Here is a 21,425-nt window from a genome sequence, read left to right as displayed (position 1 = left end):
GGGCACAATCCCCTCCCTGCCCTGCTGCCCACCCCTCTGCTGGTGCAGCCCAGGACGCAGTTGCCCTTCTGGGCTGCAGGCACACACTGCTGGCTCATGTCGAACTTTTTGTCCCCCAGAACTCCCAAGTCCTTCCCTGCAGGGCTGCTCTCAGTGAGTTCTTCTCCCATCTGGTCCTCATGTCTAGGATTGCACTGGCCCAGGTGCAGCACTTTGCATTTGGCCTTGTTGTACTTCATTCAGTTCACATGTGCCCAATTCTGAAGCCTGTTCAGGTCCCTCTGGATGGCATCCCTTCCTTCTCTTGTATCAAACAGAGGAGTCAGCCTCTCTCCAGCAAAAATCCTTGAACTACAATGTGACTTCTATTATATAAATTTATCATCATTCTGGGTCTATATAAAAAGCTCTTTGTAAAGTCCTGGCCAAACTCTGCCTTGAATTTTCTTGGTAGGACGCTTGTTATCTCAGTAGCAGTGCAGCAAATGAGTCAGCAGACAATGTGCCACTGGGCATGTTACTTAATCATTCGCATCTGCTGCCTTTGGGGACACATCCGAAAGAGGCATCGGTGTTCTCAGTCATGCCCCAGGGAGGCACTTACCCTCTGCGAGTGTGACTCAGCAACATTTCTTAATTATCTGCGAGTTGCAGGAGATTTCAAGATTGAATTTTTGTCAGCAGCATTTTATCCAAAGTGGCGAAAAGCTTCTAAAAAAGCACTACCGGGAAATATTCGTACTAGCTTTATGGCACTTGGCCTTCATTATCATAAACAAACTCTGATACCTGTGTAGTCTTTTGGAGAATTTCATGTAAAGCCATGACAAGGCTCACTGCAATCACCTACACACACGTCCTTAAAAGCAATGGCACTCCCCACGTAGGCTTAACCTGAGCTGGGCTCTTTATTTCCCGAGGGATGGTGACCTTCCCTTACTGCTCCTCCCTGTCAACAAGGCTGAGCTGTATTGGCACAGGGGTCATGGGTTTGTTGTCAGCTCGCTGGGGGAACACAGCTTGGTGCCAGCTGTCTGCACATTTAGGGTTGGGATAATAGCAAAAGACTTGTAAATATTGGCACCTGTTGAGGATGGAGGCCCCAGAAACAGCTGGCAGTGCACCTACAGGCCATTACCCATCATTGGAAAAGTGCAACCTGGAGAGCTGGGAAGAGACTGCTTTTGCTTTAGGAAATGCAGTAGCTTCTGAGCAAGGAAAGAAACAGTGAAAAACAGGGTGAGGCTCCTGATGCAGCCTGGAAAATTACTGTCTGTTTGCCTCTCTCAACCTCTAGCCCAAGGTGGGGGGGCAAAAAATGCCTCAAAAGTCGATCACCTGATAAAAAACTTGAGGGTGGGGAAAAGAAAGGAGATGCCCACCTCAGATCCAGATGAGCTCATGAAGGACCGTGGCCATCAGTGCTATTACGTGTGCCAGCACCATGGTGTTGGGCACCCACATCGCTGAGCAGTGACAGCTGCGAGCACCTGGTGACAGCGAAAGGATGAACAAGAACCAACCACCAGCATGGGGGATATTCTTGATGCGTGCCAGCACAGCAAAGGTTTATTTTCCAGTTTAAATTGTTAAAAACTCCATTATTATTGTGTCTTTACCATAAAAGTAAAAAACTTTGCAGCATCTTACCTTTGAAATTAAGTGTTGAAAAGCAGAGTTCACGATAATGTTGTCAAAACTAACTGAAGAACGAGGCTGCTCCTGAGTGAGGTTCCTCTAGATGCAGACAAACCCTTCATAGACCCCCTTGGGAGCACTCGTTAACTTAGTATCAGCATTAGATGGCTTGCAGTTTGGGAGAGATCCTGCTATATTTCTGCGTTTTCAGTTAACTAAATAATACAGGTTTGCCTCAAAGTAACCAAGGGCCGCGTGCAGGGCTGAAGGTCCCCAGTCCTACTTCTAAGGAGCAATTTCAGGCCCTAATTTCAGCTGCCAGTTTTGGAGCTGAAAATTTGAAGCTTCCTTGTTTAAGCTTTCAAAGGAAATTGGAAAAGTGAGAATGTGAGTGTTGGTTGTTTTTTTTTTTTTTCTTTTCCTATTTCTATTCTGAAATTTGAAACAGCTGCCACAAAATGTTTATAACCATACATAGTGTTCAATAAATGTCTAAACCTGGAAGGAACTACGCATGAATTATGTCTGATTTATACATTAAATAAAAATAGAAAGAACCAGTTGAATTTTAAACGTTCTTCCTACACTCGGTAAGTCTTGAAATTATGATGTCTATAGAATATTGCCTGCAAAAATGTCTAGTGGTGTGCACATACTATATCAAAACATTTTAAAAGCATTCCAAGAGCTGATCGGATAGGGCAAATGCTTGGGCATAATTAAACCTTCATAAATTGGCTTTTTATGGGGAGAATTCTTGGAAAATAATTTTATTTTTAAGCTCACCCCATAATAGGCAGACCAATATTAACCACGAAGAAAGGTCTGAGCTGCAAGTCATTGCGGTCGGCCAGGTATCCACACTCTGTAAAGGCACAAAGAGCACAGCTGAGCCCACAGGAGTCGAGCCCCAGCAGTGAGGCACAACAACCCCTGCCCAGCCCCTGACCCTGGCCACGGCTCGCAGATCCCAGCCCATCTCCTTATGAGAAAATGAAGGGACTTTGATCACAGCTGCTTTGGAGCGGTGGGAACAGAGACCATGACCCCAGGCTGTGGGTGAATGGCTCTCTGTGCCAGCCAGGTGTGACAGCACAGGAACAAAACTGGGGACTATGACAGCTGTAAACCCCCCTTACTGGAGCTGAAGTACAACTTCCACACAGGGTACAAATGAGCCAACAAAGTCATGATGGAGCTCTGACCACTACCACTGATCTACCGCAGAAGATAATGTGAAGCTGGTCTTTAAAAAGCTGCGTCATTATAGATCATTACAGTCCGAAAATACTTTCCTAAACACTTCTGCTGCTTCTCTGGAGGATTAGTTTTAAACTGCAGCTACTCTCCAATCACACTTACTGGTTCCACTTCGAAGCAATAATACTTGGCCTCTTTGACCTCAGGGAGCAAAGACATTTAATATCTTGTCTTCCAGTTTACCGCTCAGCCCAGACAAACGTAGCAGAATAAATTCATTAAAATGCAATTTTAAGAAGATAATTCCCTGGTTTTGTTAGCTAAATCACATTTTTGCAATTAACGTGATCATTATAAACATTTTAGGCCTTGCTCAAGATCATCTGCATATACCAAAATAAAATACCCTCATTTTCACTTTATGGCACAGCTCCATTAGAAAAATATTCTGACAAAACAACAAAATCAAAACAAAACCTTGTTGTGTAACACCCTGAACAAGGGAGACAGTTGGTCCAAAGGCAAGGACAGATGTGACTTTGGTGCATGCCCCTTTGGCCCAGGGGGAAGGTGTGGGGTGTAGGCCCATTTGTGACACCTGCTCCAGAGCTGGTTTCTATTAATTTATCTAAGGGCAGCTAGCTTTAGGACATTAGTTTATGTTCTCACACTCGTACTGCGCCCCAGGGAAGCTTTTCAGAAGCAGCTCTGATGTCCATGAGGACCCGTGGTCACAAAGGACTGGTCTTTTTACTGCAGACATGCTCAGAAGCCCAAAACAACGAGCAGTATAACAACTTGGCATCTATACACAGGCCATAAGGCTTCGGTTGTAAAGTTTATGTTTCAAGGGCACAGAGGGTAACTGCCTGCCCGTCCTCACAAACGAGCAGATCAACCGTCCCAGCTGCCTTGGCGTTTCAGTCCGCTTTCAGGGAGCTGTGACTGAATTTTGGGGTGTAATCAAGAGGGAAGCAACACACTGGCATACGGTAGGATTGGCTACCTGCCCCTTTGGTGGATGACATGGCAACATGGGAGTTAACATATCCAGGTCAACTCCCAGCCTCATGAGAGGCAGACCTTGCATGAAGCACTCATGCACCTGCCTGCTCTTTGTGTTTGCGTGTTCCTGGCACGAAAAGTGTATAGTCTCTGACATGTGGAGGTTCAGAGCATCCACCGATCTCCCTGTTAGGAGGAAACAGATATAGAGCTGTGGAAGCATGATGCAGGCTGTGAGCTGCTCCCCACATGTCCCTTCATCCCCCACAGAGGTTTACAATGCCTAAGGGAAGCTGCCACACCACAGGCCAGCAGCTTGGAGAATAAGGTGGAAAGCTCCCTGCCCTGGGGGACTTGTGGAGGTTTTACCTTTCAATCTGGCAAAAATGCTCTCAGAACAGTGTTGCCCTGGTATGTCTGTTCCTTTAATTAGAAATAAAAAAAATCCCACAATTTTTGAGTAAAGCACACTCGGGGCCTTTCCTTGTTCCTCTGTGGTTCCACGGTGGTTTTGCCACTGACAACAAAAAAGGAGGATCAGAGCCTTTAATGCCCTACTTATAACTGCTAATACATTTACAGAAGACTATACAAACAAGCGCTGCACAGCAATTACACATATTAGATGCACACAGTATTTGTACATGTTGCTAAAACAATGCTGCTAAATGAAGAAGCTTTATTAGTTTAGAGATTTTTGGCTGCTGTTATTAAAAATATATTTACCTGAAAGGAAATCCAAGTATTTCATTTTACAAACAAATGACCGAAAATATAGCAGTAAGCAACATAAACTATTGCTTTTTATGTTTATACAATTTTTTTTTTTTGGCATAACACTGCCATACAGTTACAGAATTATAAAATATATCTTTATAGTGCATTACAAACCCAGAAACTGGTTACCACTCCTACCACATACATATGGTATTGGTACTACCAAACATGCACGGCATTCTGTGATCAAACACTGCAAAGGAATACAGAGAAGAGAGCAGGACCATTCATAAAAACTGACATGTAGCTGTTTCAGTTCTCAAGTAAAAAATGTTGGGTTTTGTTTCTTTATTATTTTTTTCTTATCAATTACCACACTTTTTTTTCTTAGAATACCATTTAACAATCAAGTCCACAATAGCTCCAAATTGTATCAGTGCAAACCTATACCCAAATCTTCAGTCTGTGAACTCAAACTGCTGAAAGTACAAACAGCTGAGGGATAGGTTAAGACACAGAAAAAGGAACAACTAATGATCAGCAAACATGCTTCGGCAGGTCCCCCAAATAAAAATGCCATAACCTGTTTTACTGCAAAACAATAAATTTCACAGTTAGCCACAGCAGTAAATACATTCAGTATATTTCACAATAAACTTCAGTTGATGAATACGCCACTAGACTTGTAAGCGTGGTAGAATTAAAAAGTGCCAAGTTCCTCAGAAGTAAGAGACTTCCTTCAGAACAATTTGCCAATTCTCACATTTGTTATTTTACAGCAAACAGCTTTATGCTTCTGAAAATAAATATAAAAGTGATTATAAGCGTAAAGCCACAGGAGGCCTCCCTTTAATTGATCTCATATAGCTTTTGAGCTGTAGTTTAGAGTCCACTACATATGGCACGTATTAAATATATTCTTTAAAATAAACTCTTGCTTTCCCTGATGGTCTTAAGTAGGTATACTCAAGAACGTGGGATGTAAAAGGAACACAGATCCTAGGAAAATAAATAATTCTCAGGCAATACAGAGCACAGAGATATTACAGAGACACAATTTACATTCCTCTTGGAGGACTGCATTTAAATACCTGTGAGCAGCGAATCTACTATTACGGTCCTGACTGTGATGTGAAAGGAGGGCAGGGAGCCCATGCTTAGGCCTTTTTGTCCCATCTTTCATTTTCAAGCTCCCTTCTCCAGCAGGAATGCCATTTGAGCAGTTACTTGAATTCAACTGGAATTGGAACTAGGGACATGAATCAAAATAACTTACTGAAATACAGAATGAGGAGCATGGTTCCCAGCACACCTCAGACAGGACTTTTGTTTTCTACATAATCACAATGTTACACCCATTTACGCTGGCCCAAATAGATGCCCTTACTACTTGTCTCCAAAACCAGTGCTACCTCACTCAGATGTGAGCTAGGAAAAGGTTTTGCCTTTGATCTTGCTTTCACACTGACAGAGATAAAAAAAAAAAAAAAATCATTTTTGCATTTGGAATCTGACTTCTAATGCTTTATATAGAACAATTTATGTGTAAAAACTTTATTCAGAAGGGACACGTAAGATAATACTGTCATCAGCATAGAACAAGTGACTACATTTTCTGCCTAAGCAGGTATCTTAGCATTACAATTTCCCAAGGCTTTTAAGAACAGGAAATGGATTAGTGTTCATCTTTCAGTAATTGTGTTCAAACGCGCTAGCAATTCCTGAATAAACAAATTTGAGACAAAAAAGAGATTACTTTTTGCAAACAAAACTAAACTAAGATGTGGAGCTCGTAGCCAACAGGGATTGCTGAGGCTGAAAGAATGCATGAGTTTAAAAATGGAAAAAATCATAGAGAAAAAAAAACAACTTTAACTGTTCTTTCCCACTATCTGTTGATGGCCACTGTTGGTGACAGGATACAAGGCTAGATATATCTTTGGTTCTGATCCATAATGGTAGTTCTTAAGCTAACATACACCATTAACATGATTTTGTCACAGTTTTATTGATGGAGAAACTTCATACATTTATTTGCATCTTATTCATAAATACTGCTTCTGTCAAGGAAATTTAATACATTACCTATAAAAGTATAATAAGGGATAAAAAATAAGGGATACATTTTCACTCAAACATATGCATCTTACTATTATTTGTGATCAGTTTTGCGTTACTGTACTTATTATCACTTGCTTCTAATACAAAGAGGCGATACTGTATCTTCTAAGAGGAAAGTGCTTTCCATTTCTATAAACATTTTGACTAGGATTATTTTTTCTAAATACTGTGGTATCATCTCGGGTGATACCTTGTCTAAGAGGACTTGCCTTTCCTCCATAAACATGGTTAGAAATTGTCTACAGGAATTAGGTTTGTATCACAAATATGATCACAAAAGGCTGTTTCCAAGTTGTCTGTAACAGTACTTCTACCTTTTGGTTCTCGACACAGCCTTTACCACTCCCCCCTGCTTCTCAGCCATTGGACAAATCACTACCACCACAAATTTCAGGAAAAGAAAGGTACACAAAATAATTCGATTAAACAGATAAAAATATGTTTTATTAAAAAAAAAAAAAAAAAAAGAAAAAAGAAAAAAAAACAAGAGCTGATTTCCATTTAAATATATTATATCTCCTTTGACTTACCTTATTGGATCATCCATCAAAATTATACAAAGTTTATAGGGTCTGTAAACTTTCTGGTTCTAGTACAGGTACAGTACAACTGTAGATTGTTAGAATCATCCTGGAATAATTAAAGGAGGCTTACACTAGGTTAGATGAAATATTACCTATGATTACACAAATACCTAATGCATCAGGCTGCTGTAAACTTAGGAGCAGGAAACTGAGGAGCTGACCAAGCCACGGAACAGCTCCCAAAGGCTTACTGAAAATATTTTTAGCATCCTTCAGGATCACACCTTTAAAGAGGAGCAATAGACACCAGAAGCTTGGTTCTGCTCCCAGACAAGTGCACATGCTAACTCTTCTGATCTGAACAGTCTGCAGTGCATACCTCACGTACCCAAGCTTTTAGCCTCTATGCCAACCCATCCTCAGGTACCGAGGCACAGTTACGTCCTAGCTAGTAGGGTACAGAGATGTAACTAATCTTAGAGTGCTGTATTTTTGCATGATTTGTGCAATTGTCCTCATTTGCACATGTGCACTCAGTTTGTCAAGTTGCACATTCATACACTCTCACTGTGGGATGGGTAAAATGCACAGGTGTATGAATGTGCACGCTTCTCCCTCAGCATCAGAGGCTGTTCAGATTACTTGTTGGGAAAGAACCCCTACATGGGAGGCCCCACTCCATTATTACGGGACTAGGTCAGATTCTGGTAAAACATAGCCAAAATGCATTGTAATAGAGGTACGTACGCAGAAATCCCTGAATACTTAAGTGCACAGCAAGGCAAAAAAAAAAAAAAAAGACAAAAAAAGAAAAAAGAGAAACAAGTTTAATAATGAGCAATTGTCCTGACTTTCTTTGCACACATTAATTTTCTGAAGTAATGCTTAAATAATTAAGCACTGGCATCTACAAGAACACTTGGAAACCTGAAAGCCTCAAAAACTAAGAAAACCTTAAAAACTAAAGAAAACAGGGCACTTCTGGCTGCTAAGGACATCATTCTGTACTAAAACTCATAGAGTGCACTCACTTGATCCCCACAAATCTCCATGGCACTCTACACTCTGCGACTGCTCTGCAGTGAATCCTTCTTTCAAGCACTTAGAAAATCAGGAGAAACAACTCCTCCGTGAAAATAATGGTAAACCCTCACATTTTACACAGAATTTCTTAGTTGAAGTTGAAGTGTCCCATGGGAGTAATTCTGTTGGTACAGCTATAAGACAAAGGGTACAGAAAGCAGGAGGCCATCAGAAATAAAAAACGTGTCTTACCACAAAGTTCTTCAAGGCTAATTGACATGTCACTGCTATTCTCACTTCTATAAAAAGTGACAGAATTATCCTGATTTTTTTTTTTTAATTTATTTTTAAGTTAATAAGGATACAGATTTCAAAGTTCTCAACTGTATTTTAAGACTCACTGGGCCCTTAATGCAAACAGCCCTGCCAGGTGAAAACAACAAACAAAAATAAATAAGTAAATAGACAAACAAAAAAGTAATTTCTTAGATTAAGTACGCAATTATGAGTGGACAACCAGCAAGCAAATATAGGTGAAAGCTGTGTCACAATAACATACTGCAGAGAAATATTTTGGATGTGCATCCCAAGAGCTTCCTGGTTTAAGAGCTATGGGTTTCTCTTTCTGTTGTTGTTCAGTAGTCAAAAGACGGAAAATCTCCTGAGATCATCTATGTTCAGTCAAATTACAATATAAATATAACACCCCCAGTGTCCCCTATTCCAGTTGAACACTATGTAATTTAAAAAAAAATGGTTAACTTCAGTATTAAAGTCTAGAAATTGAAGGTTCTGTATAACTAGCTACCTTACGGTTATGTTCTTCATGCACAGTGTTAAATTTTCCCTATGCCATTCAAGAAATAACTATGTTAAACAATGCTATTAAGTTGGCAAGGTTAGGCACTCGAGATTTAAAAAGTCAGAGGCAGAACATAAAGCTGTCCTCCCTGCATGTATGCATGGGGTTAGAGTCTTTAACTACATGGACCAATTTTATCCAAACATTTCCTGTCCCCTTCTACTCAGGTCAGGTCCAAACATGGAAGTGGTTTAAGTCCAGGGGAATTTGAAGATAATTCTCAGCACCAGCCTTTGTTAAAGCAGTGGCTGGGGGGGAATTCTCTGGGACATTTCCATTCAGACAGACTTAATGCCTGTTGGAGCGACCTGGGCTACCCTTAAAAAACAAAACAAAAAAGCCAGAAACAACTCACAAATATGATGTCCCTTTCCTTATAAGACAGCACAGAAAAGGAGGAATGTGGCTTTCCACTTCCCTGCCTTTTTTTTTGGATGGAAAGAGTTTAGTTATTGTCCATAGGTACCCAGATCTCTAACTACAACTCTGTGTGACCCCAAGAAACAATACTAGCCGGGGAAAGCAAGGAGTGATGTACTGCCATAATGGGAACTAGTGACACAGAAAAATATAAGACATCTTGTCTATGCTTTGAAACCCCTGAAGACTTTGTCATTTTGAGTTACAAGACTTGAATCAAGTCTTGCAGCACTCTGACACTCAAACTGTAGTCAGGTACTTGCTTTATAATATTTCATCAAAAATACATTAAAGGCAGTGGATTATATATACATTTTAAAATAGAAAATACATATAGAAGTTTTAGACTACTTTAGGACTGTAGAAAGCATGAGTTCTACCTGCATTATTTTTTAATTCATACAATTAACTCGCTGGGTAGTGTCTTGCTAGATTGAATGGCATGAAGTCAGCAGAGGATGCTCAGGGAAAGCAGATGGTCCTTAAGTAAACAACTCTGGGGAAGATCTTAATTGGGAAATTCCTATCTGTTGGGCTCCAGTCATGCTAGCAGGCTGGCTTTTCTCAGGTTTCAGCCCATTATGAAAATAGCATTAAGCAGTGTGAAAGAACTCTGATAGAGCAAAGGGAGGAATGAGACAGCTGGAATCCCTTTCTCTCACAGACCAGCATCTGTGGGTTCAGCATTGTATAGATCTCGACCAAAACTGGCCAAGAAATGTCCAAATTCAGTTATGATCCAGCTGGACAGACCTGGTGACGGTCTCTCTGATGGCTTTGATGCCTAAGCAGTACTTTGCTGTGAAGACACTGCTTTTGAGCTGTTGGTGATTGATTTCCAGGGACAGAGGCTTCACAGGTGCCGAAGCCAGCTGGGCGAGCTGATCAACAGAGTGCTTTCACACTGAGACCACAGCTAAAAACGATCCCACCTCACCTCGAGTTAGCAGAAGTGGCACATGAGTCATGAGAAAACTTCAAAGGGCCTAAAAGAAGTTTAAAGTGCATCTTCCCTTGTACCCAAAAGCTGTGGATACAGTTTCACTGTAAGTTAAACTTTTATTTGATGTAAAGGATACCCAGCTGCATAAGATATTTTGCTATCTATTACCTAGTGTCTCAGACAAGGGTGCTAATCTACGGTAAAATGCTGTGCAAATACTGCCATTAACATAAATATAGTTCCCCCCCAAAAATTTAAAATCTGCTAGGGAAAAGCTTTGCTCTTCAAAGAATTTCTAGCCATTTCATAAAAAGAAATAAAAATTTAAAGCAATGTAAAAGGAATATCAGAATTTTTAAGTTTCAAGAGTTTCTATTTCTAGTAATTTTTAGGTTAAAAAAAGAAAGATGAATGTAATGGAATAGCTATTTTTTTCCTATGCAATCTGTCTGGAAAAGATAATGAATTCCTAGGCTTTGAACGTACACAATTATTTTAAATAACCATACTTGATTTCTATCTGATCAACTGAGATTAAAAAAGGTAAAATTCATTAACCTAACAGAAGTCTAATCTGATGCATTCACAACAAGCAAAGTCTCATGAACACTTTATACTAGATTTGATGTAAATGTTATGCAAAATGAAAAAGTGATGAATAATTTGCTTCATTCATTACGAAACAACGATTTTTAACCTCAGACTCATGATTTGAGGTCATCCTTAGTTTTTGTGGTGGTCTCCTCTGAAAGCGTATCCGTATCAAGGCTATCTTGTACATCTGCTGACGTGCTATTTGAACAATTCTCAGTGTCACATAAATCTTTCTCTACAACACTTGGGTGACTTCCGGAGTCACTGTCCATAGTTTCATCCTCTTTTTTTGAATGAGGAGCATCCTCCTTTTTGTCTGAAGTATCATGAGTTTCTTCTGGTTTTGAAAGCTGACTAGTATCAGGATCACTGTTCTTTTCACTGCTGCTTTGCTTAAGAGCATCACAGTTCATTTCTTGTTCATCCTGCTCATTTTCTTCTCCACTTTTCGTGAGTTCTACCTTTCTTTCTTCAGTTGCTTTACTAGTTGAGCTTCCACTTGTGGATGTACTCTTAGGCTCCTTCGGCTTCTTATGCTTAGAAATGTAACTACTGTGAATAGAAATAGGAGATGCTGGTTTTTTACTTGTTTTGTTTCCCTCTGACTTCTGCTTTTTTGGGGGTCCCCAGATAAAATGCTCTGATGGTGTGTAATGTTGCTGGGCAAATCTCAGGAGTTTTCTCCTTTCTCTTCGGTCTCTAATAGTATACACAAAATATTCTAGAGCACTTTGCTTAATGTTGGGAATGGTATCTTCGACAAGAGCTTCATGGAGAATAAATTTTACCAGGGGAGATTTGAAACTCTCATATCCAAGTTCACCAAGACTTTTCAGAATTCGAGTGATTCTCAAGTAGTTGTGTTGAGACCTTTGGAAGAAAAGGTTGAAATAATTCCATTGAAACAGAAAAATAAAATCCTTACAGAACTGGAACTGCAATTCCTCACTCATTTTTAATCATTCAAGATGTGTACTTCAAGCTTTCTGTACTTTAATTTCTCACAGCTGATGAAGCTTGCTAGTACCTCCTTTGTGAGGATGTTGGAAGTGAAAATTAGTGTCTGCAAAAGGCACTGAGGCAGTAGATGAAAGAAAAGCACTGTGTACCAATTTTGATTCCTTCTACTGTATATATTTTTCCAAGGAGAAAGCAGTCATTTCTATAAAACATTTTTCTTGTAGTGTATTGTAGTCATACAGCTACAGAACATGATTCACTAGACTACACCTTAGCCATTTAGAAGCTGTGTCTCCACTCTAAGCTAGCTACCTACATTATGTAGACAGACAGTCCTGAGAGGCAAAACGGGCACCCCTGGAGAGCAAGTCCTTCTATTATAGCATATATCTAAGATAAACGGAATTAGTTATCTTCTGGAAGTTTTTCTGAAATACTATTTCTTCATAGAGTATGCCTAGGTGAATAGTGAAACCCAAATGTCTGAATTTCAGATGGCCAAACTTAAGTAAAGAGAGTCTCAGTTCCTGATTTAAACTAGCATAGTTGCTCACTGATATTATTTTTAGTGAGTAGCTACACACATATAGTCACACACACTTATATCATTACTATATATAATAATAATATAGTAATTACAACGTAAGAATGTGCAGTGCCTTTCATTTGGGCCTTCTGAAACTCTCTTTTATCTATGGCCTGAGCCTGAGTACATACCTGTCAATTAGCTCATAGTATTCGAGTGAAATTAGTGGTTACTTTCATTATTCATTCACATTTAGTCATTAGCAATTCTACCTTAAGTAATAAGATTTTGTTTGTTTTCTTGCAGTATTTTGTTTTGTCCAGTCTTTAGCTCTATGGTCAGAGGTATTACAAAAGTAATTACAAGATTTGAAGAGAAATTTTGATACAACTGCATTGGACAAAAATTCAGTGCAAACTCAAGCTCCCCACAATGCCAAAGGATGATGACAGATGGCATTTTGCTGAAAGCTGGAGATAAAGTTTGACTTAATAAATGTCTAAACCTCTCCAGTTAGGCACTGCTGTTAAAAAGTATTAAATCCAACACAGATCATGTTTGGAGAAGAGAGGGAAATCTTTATTACTTAGCTTCTATACAGCTGTGGAGAACTTGATTTTTCTCAACAAGAAACGTGATTACAAAATAAGCACCTCATTCCTCATAATTGAGAAGCAGTGCTTTGGGATCAAGTGACAATGCACTCAGTGGCAAGACAGACAAATTAGTTTGGAATTGTGATCTTCTTCAGCACCATCTGAAGTTGTATTTGTGGGGAATTCACTGATGTCACTTAGACTGCTAATGGGTGAGAAGCACAATCAAAAAAAGGGGAAGGAAGAACATCCACATACTGACACAAACCAGTTACGGACTATTTCGATTCTTTGGAAAATACATCTTCCTTTCTCTAGGAAACAAAAGGCTGAAGAGATTCTATGGCAATTCTAGAGTGTTGAGTGGATGTCATTACTTACTCATTCAAATGCTGAAATCTTTCTTGCCAGTTAGCAGCTCGGGCTACGTTTCCAGTTTTATCAATTAGTTTTATTCCAAAAAACTCCAACATCATTTTGTAAGCCAAAAGGAATCTTCTAATTGCTTCCTTTGTTTTCTTGAACTCCTAATAAACAAAGAATATATCCAAAATTCTTAGTGGCACTGAAGCAAGAACTTCTGCATCGCATAAAACAACTCCACATAACAAAAAGTAGTCACATCAATATTAATGTGGTTTGTTTTAAGCTCAACTTGTATTACCTCAATTTCATATGTAGTTAATTCTTTAGCATAGAAGTTCAGACCTTGTTCCCTCAGTGGGAAAAGCCTGTTAAAAGAAAAAGCACATTACAATTTCCAGCATATAAACACTGAATCAATGCAATGCTTTGAAACAGAAAAAGGTAGTAAGTGACCAACCACTGTATGTAAGTGTGGTTATGTTCCAGTTTCTCATAGTCTCCTTTCCATTTATTTAGGACTTCTTCAATGTAAACCCCTGCATAAAAATAATTTGGAAACTGTTAGGTAGCCATCAACGTCAGCTTTCAGCCACATGAAGAAAGTACACGCCATATTAACACAGTGACAAAATACAAACTTTTTTCTTTCACATCCTATGTAAAATAAGGTCTGTTGCAAACGTTATTTTTAAATTAAAAATAAATTAGTTACTGAAACTTAATTAAAGACAAGAGTTTCATCAAATTTCAATACAAACAAAATCAACTGACTTATACCAAGGTACTTACCAGTAGAGGGTATGCAACAATAACCTCTGAAAAATACACTTTTCTGAACATCTCATGTCCTAGATTCCTTTAGCACACATTGACAAATCACTTATGCAAAATACTAAAACACAATCACCTGCCATTTCTTTAACATGAGAAAGCTCTGCATATATATCGCCTTAGTATTACACAGCCTCAACACTTCAATAGATCTTTTATTCCAGGAATCCTTCCAGCTATAAATAATAACAAGATTTGAAAATGTTTTGCAATTATCTGTGGCCAAAAGAATTGATGTATTGAGTATTTTCTGCTATGAGTCCAACCTTGGGGCCAAGCTCAACAAATGGGAATTTCAGCTTTTAGTAGTCTCAAAACAGTTGTGGGTTTTAGTCAGTTTCTCTCAGAAAGACAGTGATAGAAAAAGGAGACAAAGCACACACAAAAGAAATCATTCTTTGCACTGAGACCATTCAGTCGTGGGCCCGGGCATCTCTCTTCCAGGCACTGTACAAATACACAAGAGGAGGTTACTTGCTCCAAAAGCTACACAATCTCTTTCCATGGACGCACAGCATTAGCCTATTTCTGCTCAGAAACCAATGATATTTTACCACTGCAGCACAGCCTCTCCCAAAATCAAATAGCACATTGGCAGCCCAAAAAGCTCAAAGCCCCATGTAAATAGTCTCCTGCTGTACATGACATGTTGTACATCTCTCTCCCTGTCCAGTGAAAATTTCTACCTCACTCCCAATGACAAGAGCTCACTTGCTGCTTTTCTTCATACAATGGAGAAAGAAGCCAGTCAAAGGGGTTGCCAAGAACATGGGATTTACAGCGCATGCAAGGCTGGAAAAGGACCCAACCAAGAGGACGTCCTGCCATCACCATACTCTGCACAACTTTTACAGTAACTATATTTCAACTATCAGGTAACTTGCTGCTAAATTTCAGGACCAAGTCAGAATGCACAGGAAGTCTGTAGGTCATGGAATTAAACTTCAGATTTAGGACTGCATTAAAATGTCTTTTTTTTTTTTTTTTTTTTTTAAATAACATTCCCCATGACTGCAGTCTATAACTTGGTGGCTTAGACACCTCTGAAAACTCAGGTCTGTGAGAGTGAAGTCAAGGTTGTGCCGAATCTTTACCATTCTCAGTAAAAACATCTACTAAGCCACAGCCATCAACCCTTCAGCTTCTGCAGCCTACCAGCTTTTGACACCAAACACGATTTTCTCCAAAAAGAGAAAATTTTAAGACCAGCTTTAGTTTTTACAAGTTTTAGTCATGGAAGCTGGTGGAGGGCTTGCCTCCTGTCTCTTCTCCTGGCTAACCTTCTGAAATACCTCCTTATTTTTTTTGCCTTTTAAAGGATTCCCCCCGCCCCAAACCTTTTCTGGCTTTCAGTTTCAGGTTCACATGGTCCTCAGTACCTTTATCTTTCTTTCAGTTCTCTGCGTAATGCTTTCTCTGTTACTAGTAACTCACAGATTCAACTCCTCTTGCCAAGCTAAAAACAATCTTTAATATTTGCTTGTGGATATCTAGATAAAGCTCAAGATAATTAAAACAGAAGTCTTATCTTTCTTTTGCGTTACCTGATTTATCTTCTTGATTGCTGAGGTTATTATCACTGTCTTGCCTTTAAGCAGCTGTTATTTCCAACCTTCCAGGCTATATTGATGTCTTTACACCATTCTGTATAATATTCCATCAGAATTTTGATGTTTTGCACCTTAACATCCTTTTTACCAGCCTTGAAAAGTACACTGCTGACACACTTATATCTACCCTGAATGCTGCTGCTAAGATCATGTTTCTACACTACACCTTTTTTTTAAAAAAAAAAAAAAAAAAAAAAAACACTGACTTTTTTGCTTTGTGTTCTTCCATTGTGAAGCCCTTTTCTGTAACATCAAAGAAAAACTGTGTGCCTTCATTTTCAAAGTCTTTTGTGACCCGCCCCACCCCACCTTGTCACAACCCATGCGCTGCCATGAGACTGATGCCTGCCTCTGGCCAGCCCTCAACTGCAGCCTCCACTTCTCACTTCTTCTGTATTCAAATATGCAGTCTTGTATTTCCTCCCAAGCTGTCCTCGTGCCAAGAGGATCTGTCTGCAAACACCCTCAAAGTAACCTCCGCCTCATTCTTTCAAAACTCTCAAAAGAGTATTTTTGATCGCAATTTTTTTTTTTGTCAATGGCTAAGCTCTCATGTGCCAAGACTCCTTCCTGTCTATCATTCTAACCACTACTGTTTTATTGTCCCCTTCTGCTTCTCCATCTGTCTGCAGTCAAAGCATGAGAGACAAGAGGATAGCAAACTCTCTAGAGCCAGGTTTGTCATCTTTCAGCTCTTTCCGTATTCATGCAGAACCTTGCATGTGAGGGTCCTGCTTCAATACCAGAACCACCAGGGGCTTTGATTATTATAACAATGATAATAAAATAATTTCTCACACATGAGGAAGTGACAGTGCATTCATTTTCCCCTCACAGTGCTAGGAATAACACCCTGATCCCTGCCACTCCTTTTCAAGCGCCAGGAGTTTGCAAAGCATGGTGGAACAACGTTATCTTTGTTTAATAAAAGGCAGTGCCACTGCTCTAAATCAGTTGTGTAAACAACACCTTATACTACATCATTCTGAAAAATGCAAAACTTTGGCTTAAACACAACTTGCTTATCAACATGTTAATTGATAAGCAACAGAGGAGGTTTAAATCACACTAAATATAGCCATACACCTCTAATTTGTCAGCACGGTAATTATCACTACAGTTTCGCTTTGTTACTATAAGTGTTGAACATTCTTCTGTTATCACTACTATTGTCCCAGATTACTCACCATCGGGCTTGAAAGGGATTTTGTTTTTGTAAAAGCGGAGATTGCACAAGTCATTTTGGTATCGAAGATCCTTAAAGTTCTGCTGAAAGAAAGAAAACAGGACATTATCACCCTACAAAACAAAACAGAAAACACAAACAAAACAAACAAACAAACAAAAAACCCCACACTACTTAGAATACCCACAAAGTAACATTCTGCTCTCTGAACAATTTGAGGACAAAAATATTTCAGCATTTTAGGAGAAATGGAAGTCACACACATAAAGATTCAGCCCAGGTAAAACACTTTAAGGATGTGCCAGTTCCTTCTGACTGGTGCCTTCTACCAAGTCAGAGCTGCAAGCATAGCAGCACCCAGACTTTGGTCTCAAGGAATTTCCAAGAGACAAATAATACGAAGTCCAAACTTTATCCACCCTTATCAGCATTCAAAGCACAAATATTTTCCTGGGCTCCTGCCATTATTCCCAGGCTTACACACCTCATGTGCTTGCATTTACATCTAGGATAAGAAGATGTTTTACCCCTCTCCCGCTTAAATATATTGGACCTTTGCAACAGCTTTTTACTACTAATACACTAATTCCTCATATTTATTAGGCACCATAAAGTTTAGGAATTTTTAGGTTGTGTGCTGCTCTCTACTAAATTGGGAATTTTAAAGCATAAAATATTCTTACTGGATACTGGTGTCGGTACTTGTATAAATCTCTTGCTGCATAGAAGCTTCTCTTTGGCTTGGCTGTCAGCTCAGTTCCATCACTGTTCTGAAACGTTTAAAAAATAGATAATAACCATAAACAAACACACTAAATACTGAACCTGGGTAATATTAAAATAATTATTTTTCATAATGGATTTCAGCAATGTAAACATACACAAGTAGATGTATTTGCCTACTGCCTGGTCAAACACCAGGCATCTCCCTGCCGCATACTTCACACCACATACTTTAAACCTAAATCAAAAGAACCAACCAACTAACCACAGCAAAAACCACAACAAAACTCAGCAAAACCCAGAAGTATGGCTATGAGGCATCCTTCCAATGAGGCTGAATTTAAACCAACAAGTTTACTGTCATTTCCAAATGTCAGACTTTGAAGTTAACCAGGAAGTGCCAACAGAAGATAAAATAAGTAATTGAACGTTAAAGTACAGAGACAGTAACTTTGGAAACCACACTATCTGCAAACACTATCATGTGCATGTTGTGTTAACTGCTATCACTAACGTCCTGTGGAAGAAAATGAATAGTCATAGACAAGCTAACTTGCAGTTCAAATACCTTCTTGAACCATTTTCTACTATTCATTTCTCAGAACTTAAATCCTAGCAAGAAGTACCACTAAACAACAACAACAAAAAAAAACCCACTCACATAGAGAAAATATACTCGTAGGAGACCCTGTACTGAACCCCAGACACTTGGAAGCTATGACCCGAAACAACCAGAGTGTATCAAGGGCAGTGGAAACAATCCCACTGACTTAACAGTACACTTGAAAAGCCTGCGCTTATTGAGGAAAATTAAGTAGTAGTCTAGAGAGAATTCAGCTTGCTAGCGACCACTTCATGTTCTTCAAAATTTCTTCATGCCTGTACCGTAACTAAGAGTTTTGTACGGGTTAGTTCACTAAAATAAGTCTCTACTCTAAAACCAGTGACCAAATGAGGGAACTCCTTGCACTACACATACAATGGGCTAAAGTGAAGTCGAAAAGGGGGAAATTCCCTATGACTGCACTGGACATTCCCCTTTATAGCTGCACATCCTGCTGCTTGTTAATATGATGTTATTGGCAAGCAAGCACCTGTCCTGGAGCATCCTTTCGCAAGGCTATCTCTGACCACACCTACAGGCGAAGCAGGCTGCCCTGAGCACGCCGTCCCTCCTGCGTGAGGTACCTGGCAGCAGCAGGCTTTAGTTATCTATCACCATACATCACGCAGAAGAGGATAAAACACTTAAACCAATTTAATTTTGCACTATGGCAGTGTCTGACCCACATACAAACGCGGTACGTCCAGCAGGCTAAAACCTGGCCCCAGCTGGTCCCCCATGCCTTGATTCCGAAATTCTGTGAGATTATTGCCAGAGCAGCCCTGTAAACGCTTCAGGGCCAGCAATTTCGGCAGAGCACCCCTTTATACGCTTTAGGGCCAGCATTTTGGGCCGAGCAACCCCCGGGGGCCAGCACGGAGCGCTCCGCAGCAGGCTGGGGACCCCCCCCCGCTGCCCTGCCCGGCCTCAGCTCCTCCACCCCCGGGGCTCGCGGGCTGCCGAGGCCTGGCCGAGCCCTTCCCGGGGGGGCAGCGGGGCGGGCGGTACCTGCTCGGGGCTGGCGGTGTCGGCCTCGGCCCGCTCCGCGTCCCCCGGCGGCTCCCGGGGCCGGCCGTCAGCGGGCGGCTCCTCGGCGGCTCCCCCGGCCGCGCCCGCCCCTTCCAGGGGCCGCGGGTCCCCGGCGGGCTCCGGCGGCGGCTCGGGCTCCGAGTCGGTCTCCCAGGTGGAGTCGCAGTCCTCCACCGTGGTGGGCTCCTTGAAGCTGACGCCGCTCAGCAGGCTGCCCATCGGGCAGGGCGAGGCGAAGGCAGGGCCCGCCGCCACCGCCACCGCCGCCTCCGCCGCCTCCCGGGGGCCGAGGGCTGCGTGCGGCCGGCGGCTGCCTACGGCTGCGGCATGGCGGGGCGGGGAGGCGGCGGCGGCGGCTGCATGGCGGCGGCCGAGGCTGCTCCGCTGCCGCCCGGCCACAGCCCACGGGCGGGCGCGGGGCGGAGCTGCGGGCACCGGGCGCTGCGCGGCTCTGAGGGGCCGGCAGCCCCCGGGAGGGGATGGGAGAGGAGGGGAGCAGGCAGAAGATGGCAGCCCCCTGCCTCCCAGCCCCCTGCCTCCCGTCCCCCGCTCCGCACGCTGCGAGCACACTAGGAGGGGAGGAAGGAGAGGGTGTGGGAGCTGGTGAGGGCCTGGAGCACAGGTCCTGTGAGGAGCGGCTGAGGGAGCTGGGGGTGTTTGGTCTGGAGAAGAGGAGGCTCAGGGGAGACCTCATTGCTCTCTCTGCCTGAGAGGAAGGTGTGGAGAGCTGGGGGTCGGCCTCTTCTGGCAGATAACCAGCGCTAGGAGTAGAGGAAACAGCCTCAAGTTGTGTCAGGGACAGTTCAGGTTGGAAATGAGGAGACATTTCTGCTCAGAAAGAGCAGTCAGGCACTGGGACGGGTTGCCCAGGGAGGTGGTGGAGTCACCGTCCCTGGGGGGGTTCAAGGAAAGGTTGGATGTGGTGCTTAGGGACATGGTTTGATATTGGTGGTGGGGGGATGGTTGGACCAGATGATCTTGGAGGTCTCTTCCTACCTTAATGATGGGACTGGAGGGGGCAACAGCGGGGTGCCCAGCTACTTTCAGCTGCTCCTAAAATCCCCTCAAGTCTGGGGGAGAAGCTGGCATGCCAAAGGCGGATTTGGCAAGGACACTGGCAGTGTGTTCTGTATGTGGCTAGAGCAAGTTTTTGGGATAGAAACACTGGCTGGAGTGAAGACCTGATGAAGGCTTAGCACATTGTTTCCGGTGGCTGCTCACACCCTCAGGATTAACTTCATTCCTAACCAAAATTGTCAGGCTTTGGTTCACGCTCGTGGAACTCTGCCTTCCCTGAAGACAGCTCTGTGGTGTCCGCTGTATTGACTGCTCCTATAGATGCACAACGATCAAGCCATCTTAAGTCTTCTTGGTGAACCACACCAGTTTCAGCTCCTCACTGTAAATTACTTCCCCTGTTCCCTCACTCATTTTTGTGCCTTTTCTTCTGCTGCTGCCCCAGTGTTTTATCACCCGCATGAAAGTGCAGGTACCAACATTTCAGTTGCATTTCAGGATCATCATTGTAGAGGTGAAATCATCTATGTAGTCTTGTTTCCTAGGATGCTCTTTATTAACTTAAAAATCGCTTTAACTTAGGATGCCAGAGCATTGTGTTTACGTGCTCTCACACATAAAACCTTCAGGTCCATGCCAAGTATGTGACCTGTACATATTGACATAAAGCAAAGCAAACTACTGGAAATACCCTAGGGTATTTCAGGCCTTGTTTTCGGCAAGCATATTTGTAGTTGCGGTTCACCCAGATGCAGATATGTAAGACCAACCTACAAGCCTGTCCTACAGCTCAGTCTGCCTCAGAAGCCCAGGTTTCTGCCTCCCTTCCACCACTACCTGCCCAGTTTTCCTCCTCTCCTAACCTTCGTGAAGCACCTTCAGTCCTTCCAACACCCCTTAGTCACTGCCATGCCAGCTGCTGCCTTCTGC

At 41.8% G+C, this 21,425-nt stretch overlaps 1 protein-coding gene across 2 annotated transcripts; it reads right to left on the bottom strand.

Annotated features, from left to right (window-relative positions):
• Nucleotides 1–4,375: 4,375 nt before the first annotated feature.
• Nucleotides 4,376–19,953, bottom strand: OGFRL1 (opioid growth factor receptor like 1). Of its 2 annotated transcripts, none has more exons than XM_068678231.1 (7): nucleotides 19,458–19,953; nucleotides 17,806–17,892; nucleotides 17,124–17,202; nucleotides 13,953–14,031; nucleotides 13,794–13,860; nucleotides 13,511–13,656; nucleotides 4,376–11,917 (listed from the first exon to the last, which is right to left on the bottom strand). In XM_068678231.1, the coding sequence occupies exons 1-7, from the start codon at nucleotides 19,695–19,697 to the stop codon at nucleotides 11,158–11,160; spliced, it is 1,458 nt and encodes a 485-aa protein (XP_068534332.1). In that variant the 5' UTR covers nucleotides 19,698–19,953; the 3' UTR covers nucleotides 4,376–11,157. The 2 variants fall into 2 exon arrangements, with proteins under 2 accessions (XP_068534332.1, XP_068534331.1); XM_068678230.1 differs by having other exon boundaries at nucleotides 17,124–17,205; nucleotides 19,458–19,951.
• Between the last annotated feature and the right edge of the window lie 1,472 nt (nucleotides 19,954–21,425).

Source organism: Anas acuta, chromosome 3, assembly GCF_963932015.1.
Source record: "Anas acuta chromosome 3, bAnaAcu1.1, whole genome shotgun sequence".
Taxonomy (NCBI): Eukaryota; Metazoa; Chordata; class Aves; order Anseriformes; family Anatidae; genus Anas; species Anas acuta.
The sequence above is the reverse complement of the archived record's forward strand: the minus strand, read 5'-3'. Positions and strand labels throughout refer to the sequence as shown.